We start from the raw sequence: 25,244 nt of genomic DNA, 5'->3' as shown, positions 1-25,244 counted from the left end.
ACTCTCTAGATGTTTTTGATATCCTGGGAAAGCCCAGCAAGTGCTTGGAGCCTTCTCAGCACAGAGAGAACGCGCTGGGGGTACCCTTAGTAGACTTCTGTCCCAGCTTCTGCGCTGATGTTTATCCACAACAGACTGCAAACCTGGCATGGATTAAAAGCTGGCTCAGCTGCACTGTTTATCCTGCTCAGATAACAGGAGGGAACAGTGGCACATGCAAGCCTGTTCAGGTTTCCATGTGCTGAGTAAGGGCAGCGATCACAGGATGGTCATATGATGAAAGGAATTAAATAAGACCCCAGAGGATCTCTCTGTCTCTCTTTCGCTTTCCACATATCTCTCCTTGTCCTATGTGAAACAATTCCTGAAGTTAACAGACATTGTTCTCTGAATAAACTACTACATATAGTACAATGCCAAATGCCCTGAAAGGTAGGCCCTAGGCTTTTCAAGCTGGATGTCCAAAATTAGTAGAGAATATTTATGATGATCTCCTATTGCCTTAGTCCCTTTCTGTGTTGTTTCTCCACTGTAAAATAGTTTACAAACAAAAATGCCACAAAAAGAACTTTACGAATATTTGTAAAGCATTTGGATATTATAATCATGAGCACTATAATAGAGGCTTCTAGGAAATTAGCCATTCATGTAATTTTATAACTTGTATTGAGAGCAGAGACTAAATGTACAGTAGATAAACTCTATCTATGCAATGACAAAACAAAAAGCAGGGTAACTATTCATTGAGCAGCACTCATATTCACACTGTAGGAAGCAGTAGATGTGGCCATGTAATTAAAGATGGTATCAGAGTGGGTCTTCCTGAAAGTGGCTGAATTGATGCCAGGAAAGCTATATTAATATTACCAACTCTTAAGAGTTCTTGACTTTGCGGCTACAGCTTTCTCTGAATGTAGATGTTGAGGCACTTAAAATATAAAATTTACAGACCACTGAAGCTTTTCTTTATTTGTTTTAGCTATTGTATGAACTTTCTGCATTACAGAAGAAACTGAGATATATTTGTTTTCACTGTATATAATAGCTGTTTTTCTTTATCTTCATCCAAGGCTTTTGCTCTAATTGCAGTAATTCTTTGCTCTTCTTAGTTCAGAAAATCTTTCATTCTCCTGTAGTTTAGCACTACAGATACAATTAACACAATACAGTTAACCTACTGGGGGGCCAGCTAACCTGTTTATCACCATCATTTCTTTTGTAATGGAGACTTCAGGACAAGAACCACAGGAACCACAACAAACCTTCCCAGTTCCTGGGATTTAGTGGTCTCATGGGATTTACCGTAACATGAGAGTGTAAATTCCAGTTGCAAGAATTTATGACAAATGAGAAGTGATAATCCAGGATAGGATCATGCTGTCCATTTTAACATCTTTAGTGTTTTTGAAAATCAGTTTCACACGACTGATTTCCTGCTATTTTTTCTGTTGTCTTCACCCATTTTGAATGAGCTTGCCATGTAGTCCTCAATGATCTTTTCTCCCCTTTCCTCCTCCCCATTCCTCTTGTAGTAGTCACAATGTCTATATGTGGCTATACCTTACCTCTGACTCAGCCCTCTGGATTTTGTCCTTTAGCTGGGCATTCACAAAATTCAGAGTATGTCACATACCTCTGCCTTTAGCCTTATTTTACCTCCAGTCCTGTGATTTGAATGAAAAACTGAAATAATCCCACCTTATCCCAGCCACAGCTAGTTATTAAAGCACATTCAACTACATCAGATATGAGATGTGGAGATGATTCTGACTTTGGTCATGTGCATGTTCAATCTAGGTGAAGTAGAGAGAAAAGTGGGAAGTTTTACTCTGATGAGCCTAAATGATAATGGATGCCGTAGTCTGAACTTCCACATCATTTTCTGTTCTGGTCTTCAGTACAGCTAACCAAAGAACATTGAAGGTTCTGGTGAAATTTCCAAGAAGGCTAAGGAAGATGGCTTGGTGTTTGGCTTGGTGATGAAGATCTTAGCAACATCTCAAATAGGGATGGCACACTGAGTCCTTAATTATGAGCTTAGAATTGCTATTGAATGGGTTTGCAAAGGGGCTGCCCAGGGGGAGGTTATGCTGCCAAAAAATTTCTCCAGTAACAACTTTTTCGCCTCAGATGTGGTTGGGAGGATCTTTGGCTGTGGTTCCTCCAATGCAAAAGCAAGCAGTAGAATTAGGGGAAAGACAAGTGCTAGAGTTGGAGGGAGGTGGCACAGGGGCCATTCAAAGAAGGTGAAGGCTGCAGAAAGATTTGTCTCCTTAGGACATTTTCATCTGACCCATGCCAAGGGGTCCCTCTCCAGAGGGACTTGGCCCATGCCTAATGTGAGAGGTAGGAGAGACAAAGCCCAGAGGTCCAGTATGAGTGGGGCTGCTATGAGACTGCTCAAGGCAGGGATAGCCTCTAGAAAGACACGTTCCCTAATAAATAAGATATGTTCTCTGAGAAGTATTTTGAAGCTTATTCCTGGGGTTCATTGTCTAATACTCAAATAAGACCTAGGGCTATCCCATGCCTAAGGCTATGCTTGAGGGCCAGGTTAGGGTTAGGGGGGATGCGTTACCCCCAGTGTTAGTGGGGCTGCAAGGGGCTGCTGAAGGAGGGGTAGACTGCCAAATGAATTCTCCCTTGAGAGTTTTCTCACCTAGTCCATGGATGAGGGAGTCTGAGGGTTTCAGCCCATGTCTAAAACTGGGTTAAAAGTGCAGCAAATCTCAGAGCTGTAGTGTGGGTGGGACAGTGGAAAGGGGCTACCAAAGGATGGTTGAATATGCCAAATCTTTGTTTCCAGACAGCTTATTCATTTGATGTGACTGAGGCTATTTGACAGAGGCCAGTCCATGCCTAGGGTTGGGATTAGGAGTGAGATTAATCCTATAACTCCAGTGTGACTGTGACTGCTAAGGGAGATTGAAGCTGCAGAAAGACTTGTCCCCTGAGAGATTTTTCAGGGTGGTGGCCCATGACTGGGGGTCTTTGGGCTAAGCCTCAGACCATGTCTAGGGTGAGCATTAAGATTGAATTAGTTTTAAGGTTAGCAGAGTGACAAACTCTAGAGCTCCAGTTTGAATAAAGCTGAACAGGTCTGTTTGAGAAAAGCCGAGTCTGCAGAAGGACTTGTCTCCTAAGAAGTGTTTTGTCTGGCCCATGACTGTTTATCTTTGGCTAAGGCTCAGCCCACATCTTGCATTAGAGTCAGGTGAGACAGATCCTAGAGCATTAGTTGTAATGGGACAGTAAAGGGGCTTTGAAAAGGCTCAGCTAGATGTGGTTGAGGCTGCAAAAAAAATTGCTTCATGTCTTCTTCATACAGGCTATGACAGGAGGTCTTGGATAAAGCTGGTACCATGCATATGGTTAGCGTATGTGTTAGGGTTAGGGATTTAAGAGAGACCAAGCATAGAGCACCAGGGAAGCAAAGGAGCTGGTCAAGAAGTGGTAGGCTGCCAAAAAACATTTCCACAGAGAGCTTTTTCACCTGGGCTGGTAATTCTTTTTTTTGGGCTTAGTTTTGGGGGTTGGATAGAGTTAATTTCAGGAGACAGAAGGAGTCTGTAGTTCCCAGTTGGGATCCTCTGTCAAATCTGCTCTCTCTACCTCAAATGAATGCATTGCACCGAAGGCAGAGACATGATCAGAATGAGATATTGCTTTAATGGTAAGGAACTGAAATGTGGTGGGACCACTCTCATGACTGGAGTGCTGCAATGACTGGCTATAGGCTCTTCAGAAGGGACAGGCAGCACAGAAGGAGTGGTGGCGTGGCTCTCTATATTAGAGAGTGTTTTGTTTTGGAACTTGAGGCTGGGAATAATAAGGTTGAGTCCCTATGGGTTAGGATCAGCGGGAAGGCCAACAAGGCAAGCGTCCTGGTGGGAGTCTGTTATAGACTGCCAAACCAGGATGAGGAGACAGATGAGGAATTCTACAGGCAGCTGGCAGAAGTTGTGAAATAGCCAGCACTTGTTCTCGTGGGGGACTTCAGCTTCCCAGACATATCCTGGATATACAATACAGCCCAGAGAAAGCAGGCTAGGAGGCTTCTGGAGAGCAAGGAAGATAGCGTCCTGACGCAGCTGGTTAGTGAGCCTACCAGGGGAGGTGCCCCACTGGACCTTCTGTTCACAAACAGAGAAGGACTGGTGGGAGATGTGGTGGTCAGGAGCTGTCTTGGGCAGAGTGACCACGAAATGGTAGAGTTCTCTATTCTTGGCGAAGTCAGGAGGGGGACCAGTAAAACTGCTGTATTGGACTTCCAGAGGGCAGACTTTGAGCTGTTCAGGACACTGGTTGGCAGAGTCCCTTGGGAGGCAGTTCTGAAGGGCAGAGGAGTCCAGGAAGGCTGGGCACTCTTCAAGAAGGAAATCTTAATGGCTCAGGAGAGATCTGTCCCCACGTGCCCAAAGACAAGATAATGCAGAAGAAGACCAGCCTGGCTGAACAGAGAGTTGTGGCTAGAGCTTAGGAAAAAAAAAAGAAGGTTTGTGACCTTTGGAAAAGAGGTCGGGCCACTCAGGAGGACTACAAGGATGTTGTAAGGCTGTGCAGGGACAAAATTAGAAAGGCCAAAGCTCATCTGGAGCTCAATCTGGCTACTGCTGTTAAAGATAACAGAAAATGTGTTTATAAATACATAAACACGAAAAGGAGGTCTAAGGAGAATCTCCATCCTTTACTGGATGCAGTGGGAAACTTAGTGACAAGAGATGAGGAAAAGGCTGAGGTGCTTAATGCCTTCTTTGCCTCAGTCTTTAGCAGCAAGACCAGTTGTTCTCTGGATACTCGTACCTTGAGATGGTGGAAGGAGATGGGGAGCAGAATGTGGCCCTCATAATCTGCGAGGAAATGGTTGGCGACCTGCTATAGCACTTGGATGTACACAAGTCGATTGGGCTGGATGGGATCCAGCTGAGGGTGCTAAGAGAACTGGTGGAAGAACTGGCCAATCCCCTTTCCATCATTTATCAGCAGTCCTGGCTGTCAGGGGAGGTCCCAGTCGACTGGCAGCTAGCAAATGTGACGCCCATCTACAAGAAGGGCCGGAGGGTAGACCTGGGAAACTATAGGCCTGTTGGTTTGACCTCAGTCCCAGGGAAGCTCATGGAGCAGATTATCTTGAGTGTCATCATGCAGCACTTGCAGGGCAATCAGGCGATCAGGCCCAGTCAGCATGGGTTTATGAAAGGTAGGTCCTGCTTGACGAACCTGATCTCCTTCTATGACAAAGTGATGCGCTTAGCAGATGAGGGAAAGGCTGTCGATGTGGTCTACCTTGACTTCAGTAAGGCTTTTGACACCATTTCCCACAGCATTCTCCTGAAGAAACTAGCTGCTCATGGCTTGGACTGGTGTACGCTTCACTGGGTTAAAAACTGGCTGGATGGCTGGGCCCAAAGAGTTGTGGTGAATGGAGTTAAATCCAGTTGGAGGCCGGTCACTAGTGGAGTCCCCCAGGGCTCAGTATTAGGGCCACTTCTCTTTAATACCTTTATCAATGATCTGGATGAGGGGATTGAGTGCACCCTCAGTAAGTTTGCAGACGACACCAAGTTAGGTGCGTGTGTCAATCTGCTCGAGGGTAGGAAGGCTCTGCAGGAGGATCTGGATAGGCTGGAGCGATGGGCTGAGGCCAACTGTGTGATGTTCAACAAGGCTAAGTGCCAGGTCCTGCACCTGGGGCACAACAACCCCAAGCAGCGCTACAGGCTGGGAGATGAGTGGTTAGAAAGCTGCCTGGAAGAGAAGGACCTGGGAGTATTGGTTGATAGTCGGCTGGATATGAGCCAGCAGTGTGTTCAGGTGGCCAAGAAGGCCAACAGCATCCTGGCTTGCATAAGAAACAGTGTGGCCAGCAGGGCTAGGGAAGTGATTGTCCCCCTGTACTTGGCTCTGGTGAGGCCGCACCTCGAGTACTGTGTTCAGTTTTGGGCCCCTTGCTACAAGAAGGACATGGAGGTGCTTGAGCGTGACCAGAGAAGGGCAATGAAGCTGGTGAGGGGTCTGGAGAACAAGTCTTATGAGGAGCGGCTGAGGGAGCTGGGATTGTTCAGCCTGGAGAAGAGGAGGCTCAGGGGCGACATTATCACTCTCTATAGGTACCTTAAAGGAGGCTGTAGCAAGGTGGGGATTGGTCCATTCTCCCATGTTCCCGGTGGTAGGACGAGAGGGAATGGGTTAAAGTTGTGCCAGGGGAGATTTAGGTTGGATATTAGGAAGAACTTCTTTACCAAAAGGGTTGTTAGGCATTGGAATGGGCTGCCCAGGGAAGTGGTTGAGTTACCATCCCTGGGGGTCTTTAAAAGACGTTTAGATGTAGCCCTTAGTGATATGGTTTAGTGGAGGTCTTGTTAGTGTTAGGTCAGAGGTTGGACTAGATGGTCTTGGAGGTCTCTTCCAACCTAGATGATTCTGTGATTCTGTGAACAGAATGGAAGGTAAGAAAACCTGCCTTGCGTACTCTTTTTTTGGATGTGGATATTTGTGTTTTTTGTTTTCCCACTGGGGTTTTACCTTCTTCTAGGCATGTTGCCAGACACTGGAAACTCTGCCAGGGATATAGCATTGCAGGCATTTGCCTTCTTATCTTTCTCTGCTTTGGGGATTCTGCCTGTGGCTATGCAGCATGCAATACCCTTGGACCATGTTACTTTTCCTCTCTTCCACCTTCCAGATTAAAAGTTCTTGTCATATCTTCCTGTTATACGAAAAAAAAAAAAAAAGTGAAGAAGTAGAACTAACTTTTTTTTTTTTTTTTTTAACTGATTTGTATGTAGCGAAGCACATGGATACACTTAGCAGAGCCAGGTAGATGGGTGCTGTGGTAATTAGAGAGCAGCAGTTCATTGCACACTGGAAGACAGAGGGCATCTGAGCAAAGAAGGTGGTGGAGCTGAGTAACACCATCAACTTCAGCTGATCTTTTGACTCGGTTTCAATTCAAGCTGGACTGAATGGGTGAGCGTAGGTGACACGATCGTTATTTCTCAAGAACTTGCCCATCAGGAATAACCACCAGCATTCTGCTTGAAGAAGTTTTATAATTTATTTTCCTGGAAGAAAGGGGCTATAGAATAGGAGTGTAGGTATTCATAGTGATACTGTTAGAGTCAGGAAATGTCCCATTATCAAGTCTGCTATGATCCATGTGTGATCCTGTGGGTTAAAAAACCTACCGGTGGAATCAATCACCAGTAGAGATGGGATCACTACACTCTGAATGACCACAACGTACCTCACTGGTATTCTCATATGGGGGCATCATCTGCACCAAGTAAAGACAGTGCTTGTTATGGGCCTACGTGAAGGTCATCTTTTCTGTCCCTAATGTCTTCCTATATGTTGTGGCCAGAAGTGACCTGGAAGTAGCCTGCAATTGTTAATGAAAGTATTCCTGTGAGTTGTGAATGATGGTGGAAACAACAATGATTTCTGAGGAAGCTGCTAGAAACAATCCCCCAAAAGTATGTCTGACATCCTATAGTGAAAATGGAGAAAGAATGGGATGTTGAACACAGTGCTGGCCAAGATATTAAATGGCGTGCTCCTGCGTCTCACTGACAGAAGTGCAACAACCAGACAGCTCCTGCTAGAAACAGAAATTTATGCCCAAGTCTGAATGCACTCATTTGTGCCATATGATGCACACATCTGGCATTGATAATAATGACCCAAAATGATCTGACTGCAAGCCGAAGTTCAGAATAAAACTGTGTATGAATCATTGATTCAACAAGCTCCTGAACTGACTAGTGTCAGTGGAAGACACAGATGTCAGAGATACTGCTGGTTAGGTAACCTGGGTAGTGGATGGTGCTTGATGTTTTAGTTTTTCTAAGCAAAAAAATAAACTGTTTTTCCAACTGTTCTATTTCAAAACCTTCATTTAACTTGGAGCTATAAAAACAAATAGATTTACTAAGGAGAGGGTGTTGTGGTCTGACCTTCCTATCCCACAGAACTATATCTGATGGTGAGCAGTTACTTTGATTCATTATTACCCTTAGAGCACTTTTTCTTCTAAAATACATGCCTTTGGATGAAGTAAAATATTAAGCCTTTTGAAGCATAAGCTCAATCACTAGTAATCGAAATAAGCCCTTCACTCTTTATAAAAGGAGTTTAAACTTTCATTTATAATGAAAATAGTACTTTGAATTCAGATGTGCTTTTGTTAAAAAAAGTGAATAGCAAATTAATTTATTTGCTTTGAGGTTAAGGAGATTTTTTTTTTCTATATTATTATTATTGCAAACCCATATTGGACTAGGAGGCTGTTAAAAGTAGTCTTCACGATATTTTTCTGAAACATACTAGTCACATCATATGAAGTCATGCAAATTAGGGAATATACAATATGTGTCTGCTTTTCTCCCTCTGTAATAATTGCCTCAGTTACACTTGTCTTGTCAAATACTGTTTGTTCTAATTATCTTATTTTGCCAGCAGCATCTTTTTAACTGCTGAATTTGCTTGGAATCAGATGCTCAGTCCTGATGACTGATGATCAGGAAGCACTTCTTTTCTCTGTGGGTGACTGAGGAGTGACACAGGTTGCCCAGACATCCCTGGAGATCTTCAAAAAACACCTGGACATGGTCCTAGGCAAACAGTTGTGGGTGACCCTGCTCTAGCAGGGGGCTGGGGACCAGATGCCTTCCAGAGGTCCCTTCCAACCTCAGCTGTTCTGTGATTCAGTGAATATCAGTTCAAATTCTTTAAAAGCATATAGTTTACTAGTTTTCAGATGTTATTCTCAAGCATATGTATTTAGAAATTTCACAAAGGTTCTAATTAGCTTTTTACGGCAGATAAATTTTCTTTGGGATTTGAATAGCGTTTAACTATAGTGTACTCTGTCCTCTCATTCCTTTGATGAGAACATCAGTCAAGGATTTGAATGTTCATTGATTACTTTGTTTTCTATAGCATACTTAATGAATTAATTAAATAAATTAGTTGAATTAATAAGCTTACTAATTAAAATTATTACTAGAACATTCCAACTTTTTAATTAGATTACTTTACTTGCCAAATATTTATCAAGGCCTATTTTACCCAAATCAATGTCAAGTCAGAAGACAGGAATGCAGTCTAGATTATCTGGGTTTCATTTTCTTTTGTTAACAAAGGATACTAGTGTAGGCTAGCACCATCTGTATTTACCTCTTTTTATTTCCTCTTTATTCATACAAAAACATTTATCATTCTGCATGCTTGCTCAGCCAAGGTTTCACCCAATGTTCTGATTTATCTTCTTCATTTCTCGTAATGATTGGAAGCATTATAGATACTAAAGCAATTTGTTGATGACTCCTCCTGTACTTTTCACTAGTAATTGACAAATCAAGTAGCTGAGTAGGCAACTTACATGTCGTGTGATACACTGATTTATCTTAAAAGTTTGCATAATGAGTTTATCTCTGATTAATTTAAAAGGAGTTTGCCTGCGAGTATATGGCACATCTTTGATAACTCTTTATCAACATTTACTTCAAATAAGAGGCAGAGCTAATCTTGGAAAGTACTTTGTATACTTGGTGGATAGAAGCTGAACACCATCCCAGTTGAAAATGCTGACTCATCTCACTCTTATTTCAATTTAATTTACATTCAGCACAAAGCAGCAAGAGAGATAACTAGTACCCTTAGAGAAGGAAACTAAAACTATTGTTTGAACAAGACTTTGTAAACTACAAGTATTAGTGACAGAGGAAAAATTTTGCAAATATTTTAATTTTAAGAGAAGTAGCCAGGAGTAGATTTTCACAGAATATCGATGTTCAGATGTTTGCTCTGACTTGAGAGACATATTGGTTCTGTTTTTTGAACAGCAGCAAAGCTGCAAAATTGCCAGTAACTCATTTGAGATACCAAAATGGAAGTGGGATGCGGAAAGCCTTAGCATGGATGGCCTCTTGGAACCCTACTGCATTTCTGTAGCTTTGGGGATTTTTGACTTTTAAGATGTCAGGATTTAGTGCATACCTGTACCTCTGCATTGTTCAAATGATGTCAATTGATTTAGCATCAGTTTCTGTTATGGTAGCATTGGCAAAATTTCTTGGTGAATTTTCCTTGAGACAAAGCCAATCTGCTGCTTTTGAATTTTCATTGCCTTGAAATCAGTAGGACTTTCCATCAGCAATAGAATCCAGATTTCATACAAATGTGCAAGCAATATTTAATAACAATAATTTTGTCATGTAGGTTGTAGGGTTTTCTTTTATATTTTTTTCCATGTTATTGGAATTTTAATTAGCATATCACACATTATGTTTTAGTAAATATGCAGCAAGCTTGTAAAACTGAAATTGTCTTTCTAGCATGTTTCACTGACCAGTAAAATTAATAATTTTTATTTGTTTAGATGGTTTTTTGGCCCAATCAAGCGAGCAGATGCTGAGAAACAGCTGTTGTATCCTGGAAACCAGTCAGGAGCCTTCCTAATTCGAGAAAGCGAGAGTCTAAAAGGCGAATACTCCCTTTCAGGTATATTCTAGCTTTTCATCTTAAACTATGTTTAAAATGTTTGTCAGGGTCTGGACATTTACACTTTCATTAAACAGTGGACATGAAAATTAAATTAAAGTATGTGATAATATATATTACCCAGGAGATACATAAAGAAATCTTGGCAAGAGTAATTTAGGTTTTTACTAACTTTCATTTTATAGGCTTTGTTTATTACTATGATCAGAACACAAATTAACTTTCTTGTGCTTAGTACTTCTAGTGTTCCAGTTGTCTTGAAACTATTTTCGTGTTAAAAATGTCAAAAATACCTTAACTGCTCTTCACTGTGGTGCTGACTTGTACACAAAATAGCAATTAAAAGCATCTTAGCAGATGTCAGCAGTTTAAGAAAGTGAGGTGTCTGCTAGAATACAACCACAGGTTTATGCTTACTTGTTGTAAGGGAAAAGCGATGGGAAGATATTCAAAGCTGTTCTTCAGAATCAGCTGTATTTCATTGAAAAGTTACTTGTAAGTGTTGGTAAAAAGTTAGATTTATAATGATGATGATTTTTTGAAATATACTTTCAGTCCATTCTTTGAATCCAAAAGGCTATCAAATAAACACATCATTATTTTATTTATTTGCATACATTTATATGCCATCTTTTTGTGTCATAGACATTTGCCGTAATAGATGCACATGATTATTCATTGGTTATTTTCCATGGACATTTTTTTCAAACCTGTCATACCAGTGTGCATCAAGAATGTAATGTCTCTGAGACAACACCCAAACTTCCTAATGTTCTCTATGTATTTAATTATATAAGCCAGTAAAGAATCTTGATGTTTGTGAATAAACTTGAAGCTGTCATGTGTGGATTTATGTCAGTAAAAGAAGAGGTGTCTTGTGCATAACCAAGTGCTTTCACATTGAATCCTCTTCTGCCTGGATGTTCATGTCAGCCATCTTCTCAGTATAACTAAAAAATTCATCAAGCAACTTAATGAACTTCTGAGACATTCTTGGTTTCTCTTTCTGAATCAGAAAGAAAGGGTATGTATATACTTGCACTGTCTTGTAATACGGGAAGGTTACTTTTTATTGCCAAGACACAGAAATATATGTTGCCCATGGAGTGAAACACAGGGAAGTTTATGAAGTAAATATGATATTTACTGTTCTGGGAGAGTTCCTTCCACAGTTTTCAGCTAGCCCTCAAGGAAGTTTTCTTTTGCTAAGAAGCAATGATATGAAAACTGACATCAACAAGGAGTCAGACTGCTCCCAAACTGTGACAGAACTGACCCACTGTGTGCACACCCTTTTATTCAAAGATCATACTGTAGCCACAGACTTTTAAAAATGTTTTCCCTTGATGTGCCAACTTATCCCTGTGTTACATGGTTTCAGCTTCCTTCAAGTGTTCTTCATCAGTGAACTGATTTCATCCAAGGACTGGGCTGGACTGATAACAATATGGTGTTATGCAGGAAAGGATAGCTATGCCTGTATTACCTGCTTAAAGCTGGCACTTGAATACAAGTTACCTTACTAAAAATCAGTGAAAAATCTTGTGTTTGTGCACCTAAGGGTGGAAATGCAATTTCTTTTTATTATTCCCCAAGAGTAACCTTCTAGAAAAGATTTAAAATCTTAATTCCTTACCCTGCCTCCTGACTAAATCTCTGAGATGAAGGCAGCAGTACCTTATTTACAGTATGAAGTACCACAGAAAAGTCAAAGAGAATGAAAATAGACATTAGTCCTGCATTCATGACAGGATGAGATCATCCTTGCTGCTGTTCATTGTTTTGCTTCCAGATCCTGGGTAGATACTATATGATTTCTTATTTAATATATTTGAGTCAACTAAGTAAGCCTGTAGCACAATTTTTTTTTTTTTTTACCACAGATTTCTATATAAGCCTAATAGGGAACAGGAGATTTGATGATGGCTTATAACAACAAGATGCAACCATCCATTTGGATTTCTTCCATGCTGGTTTGTTTGATGACAGAAGAACTGAAGAACATTATATATGTGGAGGCAAGGCTCCAGCTACAGCAGCCAGCCCTCCTTTGAGCACAAATGTGGGTTGACCTCTGAGCATATATGCATGTATGCAAGTGCCATCTCAGATTTATTAAATATTTGTGCTCTCTTAGGCAAAGAAGGAAAATAAACTCTCAAACAATCTTTAGACAGTGAGTATTAATGAAATGATTTACCGTTGCTGCTAGATTTTTTAGCAGCTTCCCAGGCTTGAATCTAATTTGGCCTCAACTTGCTACTTAATCTTGAATAAGCTAAATATTATTATTGCTTACTGATCAGGCTTGACTGAATGGTGCCTGTTTTGTGTTGTGCAAGCTCTTTGTGTCCAATGTAAGAGTACACATAATGGTCGGGATATTGTATGTCCATAGTCTCATTACTTATGTCTACTTTTGAGAGATCTAGTGCATTCTAATGTAAATGCTGAAGTGGGTTGTAATGTGGGGAGAATTAATTGGAAGGAAGGTTGTTTAGTTCCCCAGATATTATGAAAAATGCGTTTTTTTTCTGAATCTCTCCTGGAGAGAGAGAGTTCCATCAGGAGTAACGGAACACTCAAAGCAAAGCAATGTTTTCTTGAGGAACAGTGAATCAGGACTATTTCTTTTAGGATGTCTTGGAGAAGTAACTATCTCCCATTTAGAATATATTCTGATTTCTGTTTCCAGCTTTTTCAGTGTAGAAAAAATAGACCCCCAAAATCCCATCATCTGTAGGATTGATTGGATTTGCTCTACTTGCTATTGCTTCTCTGGTTTCACTCCAGAGAAGATGATGATAATGGCTAAAAAGTGATTAGAATTAAGTCAGAATTAAGGTCTTTCAGAAAGTTTTGTTACTCACTGTCCAGTCTAACATTTTTTTTTTCCTTTTTAGTTTTATTTTGCTTAAGAAATAGAAAAGGAGAGAGATTTTTACCCAGGCACACATAAACTGTTAAATTTTATGACTTTCATGGTTGATATCCACACTCATATGGGCAATGTGAAAGAGACTTAATGTTAATGAGAGAGAGAAATGGATCTCTTTAGAATAATAAAAAAAAAAAAAAAAAGGAAAAGAAAAGTGGGAGGTAGGGAGAGGGAAGCAGTAAGCCCTGCCATTCCTTAAAAGGACACTTTTCACTTCTATCTTGCCTTGATGGGAAAATTTGTATTCTGTAAAAAAAGACAAATGAATATTTAAATTAAAAACAAAAAGTGGTGTTCAGAAAGGTTTTTCTCAGCTGCAAATGGTTAAATGGAAAGCATATCAAACTACATAGGGCACTGAGATGTGTTGCTATCATTTTAAAGTGTTTGACATTTTAAAAATAGGTTTTCCCATTTTAAAAATGCACATGTTGTAGACAGATTTTTATGTTGATGACTCCAGCGTCTGGTGTGAAATATATTAAATTTTAAACATGTTGGTGCCATCTTAGACGTTGCCTCTTTTTAATTAAAAGCCATAATTTAGATGTGCTCAGCTTAATTGAGTGTCATTGCCAATGATAGCAGGAGGCTCTCTACTTCCCCCCTTACTGAATAATGGTATCTAAAAGACTTAAATGACAATGCAAATGGTTTGTGTTCTCTTCCTTTTTATTTTTTTTTCTTTCTCCCCCCCCAGAAAAAAAAGATTTTGTGGTTCCCACTAGTCCAGATTGGCTTTAGGCCTAGGAAAAATAGGTAATCATTTAAGGCAGCAGACTGATAGGAGTGGCAAAATCATGGCTGTAGCAGAAGACTGATCTCGGGGCAGCCACTGCACACGTCTGTGCTGGTGAGAGTGATCCAAAAAGCCTCCTTCCTTCTGGCCCCACCTGGGACATGGTGACCGGGCACTGCTTTTGGCCTTGAGAAAGGCAGGCTGTGGCCCTGTTGCTAAAATGTCTTTTTTGTCTTCTGGTGAAGGACAGGGGGGAAGTAAGGGCTGGGAACTCCAGGGCTGTTTTAGCTCCTGCTTTCCTTTCCTGCCTACTGCTCTGCACTGTCAGTGCTGGGGGAGGACTGCTGGGAGGAGAGATGCTGGGATGCTGGCAGTGATGATGGCCTAGTGTCTCCATGACTCATTTGGTGAGGATGTTGACTCTGCTACTGTCACCATAAAATTTAGTTTTGCTGCCCTGGGCTGTAGATTACTTTATTCTCATCCTTGGGGTTGCAAAATTTATTTCTGCATGGCCCAGACTTACAAAGATGGGAAGCAGGGAGAGAAGAATGCTTCTCTTAAACTAAACCATGAAGAAATCTAATAGAGAGCTGAGATTCTTTTGGGGGCAAGGAAGTTGAGGAGAAAGCCACTGCAGTCTTCAAACCCAGTAGCTGTCAAACTGTGTGAAGCTGAAGATGAAATCCTGTCCTGTTCAACAGGCTGATTGGACCTAGGGAAGACTGAAAGCACCAAAGGGTTATGGCTAGATCTTCCCAGAGCAACACGCGCTCTGTGTCGTGCATGGGCAGAGGAGTTGCACCACTCTGCAGCTTTTGTAATTGTGTGGTGCAGCACTCATGCAGCCAGGCTCAGCCCCAGGTTACAACTGAACAGTCCCCAGTCAAGCATCGCACCAACCCTCCCCTCATTTGCTTATCACAGGCAAAGGTTCTGTCAAACCAGAAATTTTCTCCAAGTTATCCGCACAACATCCCAGACTCATCTAAAGGGAATAAAGAGCTATGAAATTACCATAAACCAGCAATGTTACCTTACAGGAATAAGAAGCCAATGAAAGTAGTATACAGTAGAATAAACCATCATTTTCCTCCACAGTCTTAAGAATTTTCCCTTTAGTCAGAGATAAGGCGTGGTGGATAGACTGCTTTTTCTCATTTATTATTTCCTTGTTCAAGTCTCACTTCTTGGTTGAGGTAAGAAGGTTAGAACAACTGATTGGCAAACACTGTTTGGCGGGTCACAATTTGATGTGAAATTGAGGAATGCAGTCTAACTAACAGCAGAATGCCATGAACCGTGATAAAGTATTTGGTATCTACAAAATCCAGTATAAAATGAATCCTGTCCAGAACACTGACGTAACCATTACTCACAGATTTAGAAAACATAAGGTCAGAAGTTTGCACTAGTGTGGTCTGACGTATATACTGGCAACCATAAAGCTTCATACAAGGCTCCTTTAAGAAATCTGAGCACATCTTTCGAACCAACTCTTACTTTAAGATTAGCTGCAGCTGCATTGTAATTAATAAATATAATACCGCTAATAATTAAAACAGGTAGTCAAACTACTATCACTTTTGATATAATACTGAGACTGGATTAACTCAGTCATCCTGCTGCCCTTTTATTCAGTGAATCATAAATAGCAATTCATTTGTCCATATGCATTTTACTTGAAACTTTGAAAAAGTCAATATATTTTCAGTCTGTTGTTACTGAATTACTCTTTGCTTCATTTTCCTTTAGCACCATTTTTGAAACATGTATCACGAAAATGTAAATACATTTTATAATTAAGAAAATACTAATTAAATGTGTTAAAATAAAAAGAATGGTATCTGAAAAGCCTGATGTAATTATCTTTATACTCAGGAGTTATATATATGTATATGTATATATAACTCCTGTAACTCATGAGTTACAAATATTCTCATTTCTGATCCTCATGCCGAATTGTAAACTGGTAATTCAGTTCTCTAAAAATATTACCTGTGGCAGAAATAAAATCCTTTAACATTTTCAACAGCTCCTAAATGCCCTCTGGTGGCCTAGCATGACAATCGCACAGTACAGCAGAAAAATATTTGATCATACATGATAGTAATTAAGAAGATTTTTATTTTTTATTTTTTATTAGCAAAATGGTGAGAGAAATATACTTTATATAATCTTTGTTATTTGCAAGCAACCAATAACTTGGAATATATTTTTTTCTATGTGCAATATGTAGCTGTCTGTGTATTCTTCTTTTACTCTAACTAATGTGATCAACAATTAAATGCTTAAATAGAGCAGAATAGTTCCATTGGAAGGGACCTACAAAGATCATGCAGTCCAACTGCCTGACCACTTCAGGGCTAACCAAAAGTTACAGCACGTTATTGAGGGCATTGTCCAAACCCCTCTTGAACGCTGATAGGCATGGGGCATCAACCACCTCTCCAGGAAGCCTGTTGCAGTGTTTGACCACCCTCACAGTACAGAAAATTTCCCTAACACCCAGTCTGACGCTCCCCTGGTGCAGCTTTTTGCCGTTCCCTCATGTCCTGCCATCAGTGACCAGGGAGCAGAGGCTGGCACCTCCCTCCCTGCTTCCCCTGCTCAGGAAGTTGCAGAGAGCAAAATTCATGTGAAGTGTTACAGTATCAAGGATCTATCCGCAACAGTAATTCCAGAGGGGAACAATAGCAAGCTTGTCAGTAATTAGATATTCAAATACAAAAGGCTGAGGCTGCTTATAGGATGGAAAGATATTTCCATTGAATTAGTTACTTAACTAAGAATTGCCACTAGTCAACACACCTAAATTAAATATGTTTAAATATGTTTGCTGGAATTTCAGCCTCTGATTTTTCTCTCTGTTTTCTGTTTTTACGTATTGCTATTTCTGTCTTTTTCCGAAAGGTGATGCTTCACATTTAGTCCTGCTCCAGTCTCCCCCTGGCCATTCCTCAAACTCACTGGATGATTCCCATTTTCTGTTTTGGTTTGATTCTTAATCTCAGTGGCCTCCACAATAATTGAGCAGCCTGTGCCTCATCACCTTGCTCCCACACCAGCTCTAAATGGCAGAAAAAAAAAAGAAAAAGAAAAAGAAAAAGAAAAAGAAAAAGAAAAAGAAAAAGAAAAAGAAAAAGAAAAAGAAAAAGAAAAAGAAAAAGAAAAAGAAAAAAAGAAAAAGAAAAAACCTATCCACACTTTCAAATACTTGTTTCTCACTTAATTTCATTACAGCTTGGTACCATTCCTTGACCTCTGAGCATTTTTCCACCTGAATCTCCTCATATCAGAAAACCTTCTTCCACTGATGCATGTATCTTCTGTTTGAGATGCAAAACATATATCCTAGTAGTTAAACATCTTGCTTTTTAAGTTGTGTTTTATATGGCCAGGCTTCCTCATTAGCAGCCAAGTTCATTTTATGGCACCGTTAATGTTAGAGCTAACAGCTGAGGCATTGATAGGAGTTAAAACAATTATACTATCCAATGCATTAGGTGAGTGCATTTTTCTCCATCTCTGGTCTGCTGCTGCTTCTCTGTCTAGATCCTGTTTGCAGGGGCCTAGCTTTCCTTTTGGCACTGTCAAGGAGTGCTCTGATGGTCACAGGGAAGGACACTTTGAGTGTCATGAGATGCACCTGAATAACCTACTGGAAGTGAGGAGGTGAAGGTCTTTTTGATTACAAAAGAACAGATAACAATAAAATACATTTCAATGCAAAGGGTAGTCATCAGCTATTCAAAACCAAGCATTATTGTCTTTACTTCTACATATTCCAAGCACACACAAAACTCAATAAAACCCATGGAAAATGTGAGTGCTTTCCAGAAAATCATAGTTTATGGACAATATATTTGCTCTAACATGCCTACCAGTTCAGAAGCTGTTGTTTGGAATGTTTATACTGACAAATGGAATATTAAAAATGGATCAATAGATTACTTTGAATTAAATGTTCCTGGCTGTTTTTGTTGTCCTACAAAAACACACACAGAAAACATTTCATGTTGTGGAAAACATGTACTGCCTCACAGATAATGTCCTTATGTATTGTTGTGTCGATCCATATGGTGGAGGCAAGAATCTCTAAACCTAAAAAGAAAAAAAAAGTTAAAGACTGATAGACTGGATATGCTAAGCTATCTAAACAGTGGACTTTGGTTTGAAAGAGATTTTGGATAGTTGGCATTTTTGAAAATAATTTATTTTAAGGTCCTCACAAATACCTTTAGGAATCTAATATCTATTATGCTCATCAAAAGTTGTATTGTACTATTGCTGTGATACCTGGAAACTTAATATATTTAAATCTTCTTAGTTTTAGATGGTGAATCTGTGAAGCACTACAGGATCCGAAGTCTGGATAAAGAAGGCTTTTTCCTAAGCAGACAGAAAGTTTTTAAAACTCTGAATGAGTTTGTTTACTATTACAGTAAGAATAGTGATGGCCTTTGCGTGGTGCTTGGAAAACCATGTTTGAAGGTATGTGTGGATAGTACAGTGTGCAACATAGTTTTTGTAAGCTAATTTGTCAGGTGTCAGTCAGAAAGTACTAGCCCCGTAGCTGCTTCCACCATTTCAAAATGGTAATGATCTGCGTATTTTCAGGAATTTTTGGGTAGCAATACAGTTTCATTCTTGAGGCTGATATGTTAATAACAAAATACCATGCCATTTTGAACAAATCATATTGCAGTTGGAGGAGAAAATATGACAAATAGTGATTTCTTAATACCTTTTTGTAATTGTATATGATGATGAAACCTCCAGCTTCATAACTCCAGCTGTGCATAAGTAATTTCTGAGACAAAACCACAAGGTACAGGCAAGCAATACATCACTGTTCAAAAAAGCTTTCTAGGAGGATGACTTCTAAATTTTACTTTTAATGGCAGGATATTTTCTTTAGGATATTTCTTATTTCTAACAAAAAACAAACAAACAAAAACAACCAAGAACTGGGCTCTATTTTGTGTTCTCAGCTTATTTAATCATGTTTGTGCTCTCAGGGAACATTCGTATCAGATTCAACTTAACATGATGTAGTTAACAATGACTTGGATATTCAGTTGAAAAAAAAAAAAAAAGAGAAATCTAAATTAACATATTATTTATCTTCTTTTACCAGGTACAAATTCCTAATACTTTTGATTTGACATATAAAACTGTTGACCAGTGGGAGATAGACCGAAATTCTTTGATATTCGTTAAAAAATTAGGATCTGGTCAGTTTGGTGAGGTATGGGAAGGACGGTGGAACAATACTACCCCTGTGGCAATCAAAACATTAAAACCAGGTATGTGAATTGCTCTTAATTGCTAATAATGTGAAATGCTGCCAAAGCTGCTGCTTTATTTTTTCAATGGTATTAAAAAGAGACCCTATCAGTATATGCAACCATTCTTAAAATCATTGCACTTAGACATGAAGGCTGGTAAAACTCAAGGTCCAGACAGTCTTTGGTATTTTGAATGACAATTTTATATAGTTTTCTGTTTCTGTGTGAGCTGGACAAATTCTTTTTCAATATCTATATTACATAAAAGGCAACCCCAGCAAGGCCATCTCCTTTGTACAGTGTTGCTGGTATGGAATTGAGTGTCTACATTTCATCTGTAGGTGAAGTAATCAATTTAATTCTGGTTTGTCATTGCTAGAATTGTTCCTGGTGATTACATGCTATATTATAAAGACTCTTTTGGAAGACATACTGTGTTAAGCTTGTTGTATTTAAGAAGTACTTTAATCTCAATAATGACTGAATCAATCTTAGGTTTTAATACACAACATTAATATGTTTGCATATAATATAACCTTGTGACTAAAATAGCTTTTGATACTTTTTCTTGATTATTTTTCATTAACTAAATCTGTGCATTTTAAGTTGACAACATAAAACATCTGCCAGCAGATGGCAAGAATCTCATAGAGAAGAAAGGTAGCCTGGATGATACATACATTTTTCAAAAAGTTAACATTACAGTTTGTTTTTATTAACTGAAAAAACTCAAGTTGGGCATTAATGATCCTGTTTCAGAAAACAAAACAGATTGATATCTTTGGTTCAGAAGAACAACTAAATATGCTTGAGTCCTAGCTGAATTGTCTCCTGAACAGGGAGGCATTTAAGCATGCATTTTAGGGCTATCTTCCATCACAGTATTATTTCTGTTTTGGGACTTGCAAACTGAAAGCAAATAAGAACCTTGTCTTTTTCTTTCTCTTACCCAAAGTAGGAAAACTGTTCAGATGAAAGTTCTTCTGTAAGTCATGTGAAAGCATACATTTTCAGAGAACTGATGCATTTCCATACTGCCTAGTAAACACAGAAACAATCTTGAATTTTCTGTCCATTTCTCTGTCCTAAGATAGAATCCAGCAATCCACCTTTTGTGACAGGGATCCATCAGCCTATTTTTAATGACTTCTGAAACCAGAAGTCTGAACCCTGGTTCTCCTTGTATCTGACCTGAATCTTTCAACCTGAAGTACAAGCAGAATTCTTTGTGTAGATAAGATGTTTTAGGTTTTTTTTTTTTTTTTAATTAATTAATTTTTTTTTCCAGATATGACTCTGAAAGGGAGAACAAGTTCAGTTGTGTAAAGACAGGGAGTTATTTCATATTGCTTACATGTTATACCTCTGTTTAAACAATCCAGTATAGTACTTGCCTTTCTTCTCCATAAGGCAAGACTCTTAATTTGTTCATCATAGTTTACTTTCTTTTAATGATTTAAAACAACATCTGGACAAATTTGTTTTATTGAAAAAGACTGAAGGATTCTTCCTAAAGCATGAAATATTTTCAACAATATTTAAAGAAGGAAATTAAAACTGGGATGAAGAACAAGACTCATCTTAATTCTTGTGACATTAGGTTTTCTTTTAGAGATTGTCTTATTCCTTCTTCAAGAAAATAGGAGGCAATTAGCACTCTAGGAAAAGATTTGTTTCTCATCAAACAAAATAATTAGATTTTGCACAAATTGTAGTGCATACATTTATACTTATTTCCTTTAGGAGGAAAGTGCAGCTGACATTTATCTGGTATTGCATATGCAAAATGGGAAGCTCTCCTAATCATTTCATCTCCTTTTAATAACTCATTTCAAAACTCTACTTCAGCTTCTCCTGCTGTATAATGGGAACAGTGAATATTATCAGTTCTCTATGAAACAAACTTCTTTTTAATAATGGACTCAATCAGAACTGGCAATACTACCCAGAAATACATGAAACTTTCATGGGACACTGATGACAAGTTACAGCTGCAATTTAATAGCTTTCCTTCCTTCCTTCCTTCCTTCCTTCCTTCCTTCCTTCCTTCCTTCCTTCCTTCCTTCCTTCCTTCCTTCCCTTCTTCCCTTCTTCCCTTCTTCCCTTCTTCCCTTCTTTCTTCCCTTCTTTCTTCCTTTCTTTCCCTTCCTTCTTTCTTTCTTCCCTTCTTTTTTCCTTTCTTTCCCTTCCTTCCTTCTTTCTTTCTTTCTTTTTCTTTTTCTTTCTTTCTTTCTTTCTTTCTTTCTTTCTTTCTTTCTTTCTTTATTTCTTTCTTTATTTCTTTCTTTCTTTTTCTTTCTTTCTTTCTTTCTTTCTTTCTTTCTTTCTTTTTATTTTTGTTTCTTTCTTTCTTTCTTTCCCTTCTTTCCCTTCTTTCCCTTCTTTCTCTCTCTCTTTTTATTTATCTCTTTCTCTTTCTTTCTCCCTCTCTTTTTTTTTTTTTTCCCTTGTGTGGCTGCAACAATTGTTGTTGATAAGATGAATATACAAAGAGTTTTTCAAGGAAAGAAAGCAAAAGAAGGCACTGGCATGTGCAGATAGCGCTAAGGTGTTAGCAGTGAGGGACATTCATAATTAAGAATCACAGGGAAAGTGCAAGTATGCAAAGGATCACAGGAATAAATTATGCTTATGAGACAATTTCTCCTGCAGTCCTAGTACCTTGCTGTTTGGCCTGGAAAACCTATGGACATATAGTGGTGCAGTGGCCAATTTCCACCCCGGGCACTCTCTTTCCCAGTTGAAACCCCTTCCAGGTTTCTCTCTCAAGGGAATCAGGGCATAGACATAGGAAAGATATGTTAATAAGAGTAATCGTGACATGGAAACATGCCCTCATTTCCAGGAAAGAGCAGATTAATAAAGTAAAATAATCACATATCAAACAACTTTGAAGAGCATGATACAAATCAGCACATCATAGATTCATGGGCTTGATAGCCAGAAGGGATTTCTGCTAGTTTGAGTATTTTCCTGTTGAGCTTTAATTTGCAGTATAAATCTAGATCATGTATAATCTGAATACTTTGCTATTATATGCCATTACATTTCACCCACCTGATGGATTATTTACATCTAATTAAAACGCAACTTGCTTTTGACTAGATAATAACTAGACATCTTCTAGTCCTGAGATGGAGGTACCGAGAGAAGTTGCTTCTGCTCTCTTTGACAGTTTGCATCAATTATATATCACAATGACTGTAAGAATGTGGGCATAATTTCTCATCAGGGTTTACCTGCTGTCTTCACTTTAATGTTTGTTATGTCTTTTTCTAATAAAATAAAAGCCTCCTTGTATGCTTTTTTTTCTTTCTTTCTTTCTTTCTTTTTTTTTTTTTTTTTTTTTCTTTCTTTTCTGGAGGCACTTAAAAACTGAGTTAAATCAATTTTCAATCACAATTTGCAATCATCTTTAAAATTCCTCAAATAGATTTTCTGGATCTTCTCTAATTTCTATCTATTGCTGCTAAAAGGCTTAAAATGATTGTATTTAGGTAGATGGCCTTCCAACCTGTAAGAATAATTCAACTCCCAGAATTCTGGTGAGGTAGCAATGATGGACTTTTCCCTGAACCAATTCTCACTTGATGGAAATATGTGATTTCTGGCTTATGAGTAATTAGGATACTCATAAATCTGTTTCCATTCCAATCTGGAGCTAGAGCCAATTTTTCAGATATTGCACACAAACTAGAAAATTCACAAGTGTTCCTTTCAGAAGCATTGATGTCTAGCATACTAGCTACATTTTTTTTCCCTATCTTTAGGCATCTAACATCTTAGATGTATCAGACTTTAATAATTAGTGGGAAGAAATAGGTATTTACATGTCGTATGAGTCATACTATAGATTAGAAATCTACATTAGAACCAGGGAGTAACATGCTATTAAAGCATGTTTACTTCAATTGATTGCAAAGTCTGGACAACTAACTCAGATCTAGTGCCTGAAGTTGGAAGAGGTGAATCCAGCTACCAGCAGCATTTTGTAATTTCCACAGATTTTACAACAGTGACAAAACTAAGAAATATGTTAAGCTGTTGGAGCCTCTGAGGTCTCACAGTGGTGAACCTCTGAGTCCTCTGACCAAGAACTGGAGGGGGACTGGGGTTCCTGAGGAGGTCACAGGAAATGACTGTTCTCTGTTGAACCTGGTGGAATAAACTCCCACTGCCTTCCTGACTATGGAGTATCTGGTTTAATCAGCTTCAGGGGGCTGGGTTTGCAGTTCACTGGCTATGGATGATAAGGTTCCACACACAAACCTCCTGGACAATAAGGTAGATTTTGCAGGAAAAAGAACTCAACCTGAGATGTTTTCAGATTTAATGAACCATCCTTTTTCAACGAGTTCCTGTTTCTGCTAGCAGTTTTTTGTCCATCTCTAAACAGAATAATCAGAACTTCCTCACTAAAAACATCAGAAGATGAGATCTATTGATCCAGTATCATTTTTTTTTCCCCTGACTTCTTAGAAACTTTTTTTCAGAGTCAATGGTGGACTGTGGAGCCATTCACAATGTCAAAAATATAGTCTGTGATCCTTAAATTTGTACAAGATTTCTGTTAACCTTGCAGGAAGAGTCACAAGTCTCATCATTATGCTACAGTCTTTTGATTAAAGTAATAGCAAGTCATGTACAATATCTTCAATGTCTTTAATTAATACAACAATATTAGAACTTTTTTTTTTTTATCTTAAACTTTTTTTTTTTTTTTTTTACCAGTGTGAGACAGACTATCATTATGTTAAAATTCATAAATCTTGATCCTTTGGTACCAGCCTTCCATGTCACCTCAGCACTTGCTGGTGTTATATTTAGAGGTTTCAGCTACAGCATTTTTGTCCCCTGGGACAATACCCTCCTTTGTGGAGTATATGGGTGGTCATGTCCTTCCATCTCCTACTCCTATTTGTCTCTTTTCTCTTATCTCCTCTTCCCTTCTCCCTCTTCTTCCCTCATTGTTTCTGGCAATATTAAGTACACCCTTATTATTTTTTCCCCAAACATCCAGTGGAGAATGGGACAGGAAGAAGAGCCTCCAGCAGTTGTAAGGCAGCATATGAGCTATGATTGCTGCTAGATCCCTTCTGCAATAAACAGACAAGGGTTTAATGTCCCCCCTTCTTTGATCTTCTGTGCAATTGTTTATATCGGACTCTACCATATCTAAACTAGGACATGGTCCTGATAAAAAATGTCAGAGGAGCAGGAGGTTTTTTTTTTTTTTTTTTTTTTAAGGGTCTCCTGCCAAGGAGAGCTGAACACACTGTTCAGAATATATTCCCAGGTGTATGGTGGAGAGCAGCCAAAGAGCTCCTGCTTTCCTACTTTGTCTGGTGCTCCCTCAGGATACTCATGCTTTGTGATTGATTATGCAGTCACTCTTGATTTAATATTTTCCTATATGTTTTCACAAATTAGCATTCACATTGAAAATTATACTTCTTCAGAGGAGAATCCCCTAAGTACATTTTCAGATGTCTATAAACAAAGTTCTCTTATGCAGTAAACCTAATATAAAAGGCAATATTAGCTAGTAACTTTGGAGGGGTGTGACTGAGAACACAATTACATTAGGCTTAGCTGAAAAAATTGAGCAGTGGAGGTTTGTCCACTGCACTATGAAGAACAAATTTTCCATATTGATTATGCAGGTGCATAATCATGAACCATCCTATGTTGAAGAACTACATTGCATGAGCCGATGGCAGCCTCCTTCAAGCTTCTGGCAGTGAGTTGCTCAAGTGTCTCAGCAGCACATTGA

The 25,244-nt window shown here is 38.9% G+C and overlaps 1 protein-coding gene across 1 annotated transcript in view; it reads left to right on the top strand.

The window, feature by feature from the left end:
* The window catches only part of FRK (fyn related Src family tyrosine kinase), a 57,668-nt gene that overhangs the window by 16,795 nt on the left and 15,629 nt on the right, over positions 1-25,244 (top strand). The window contains exons 2-4 of the mRNA XM_040552017.1: positions 10,382-10,503; positions 18,511-18,674; positions 19,321-19,489. Coding sequence (XP_040407951.1) covers positions 10,382-10,503; positions 18,511-18,674; positions 19,321-19,489 — 455 coding nt within the window. The remainder of the gene's footprint in view (positions 1-10,381; positions 10,504-18,510; positions 18,675-19,320; positions 19,490-25,244) is intronic.

This window comes from Cygnus olor, chromosome 3, assembly GCF_009769625.2.
Source record: "Cygnus olor isolate bCygOlo1 chromosome 3, bCygOlo1.pri.v2, whole genome shotgun sequence".
NCBI classification, from domain to species: Eukaryota; Metazoa; Chordata; class Aves; order Anseriformes; family Anatidae; genus Cygnus; species Cygnus olor.
This window is presented reverse-complemented; position numbering and strand designations above follow the sequence as displayed.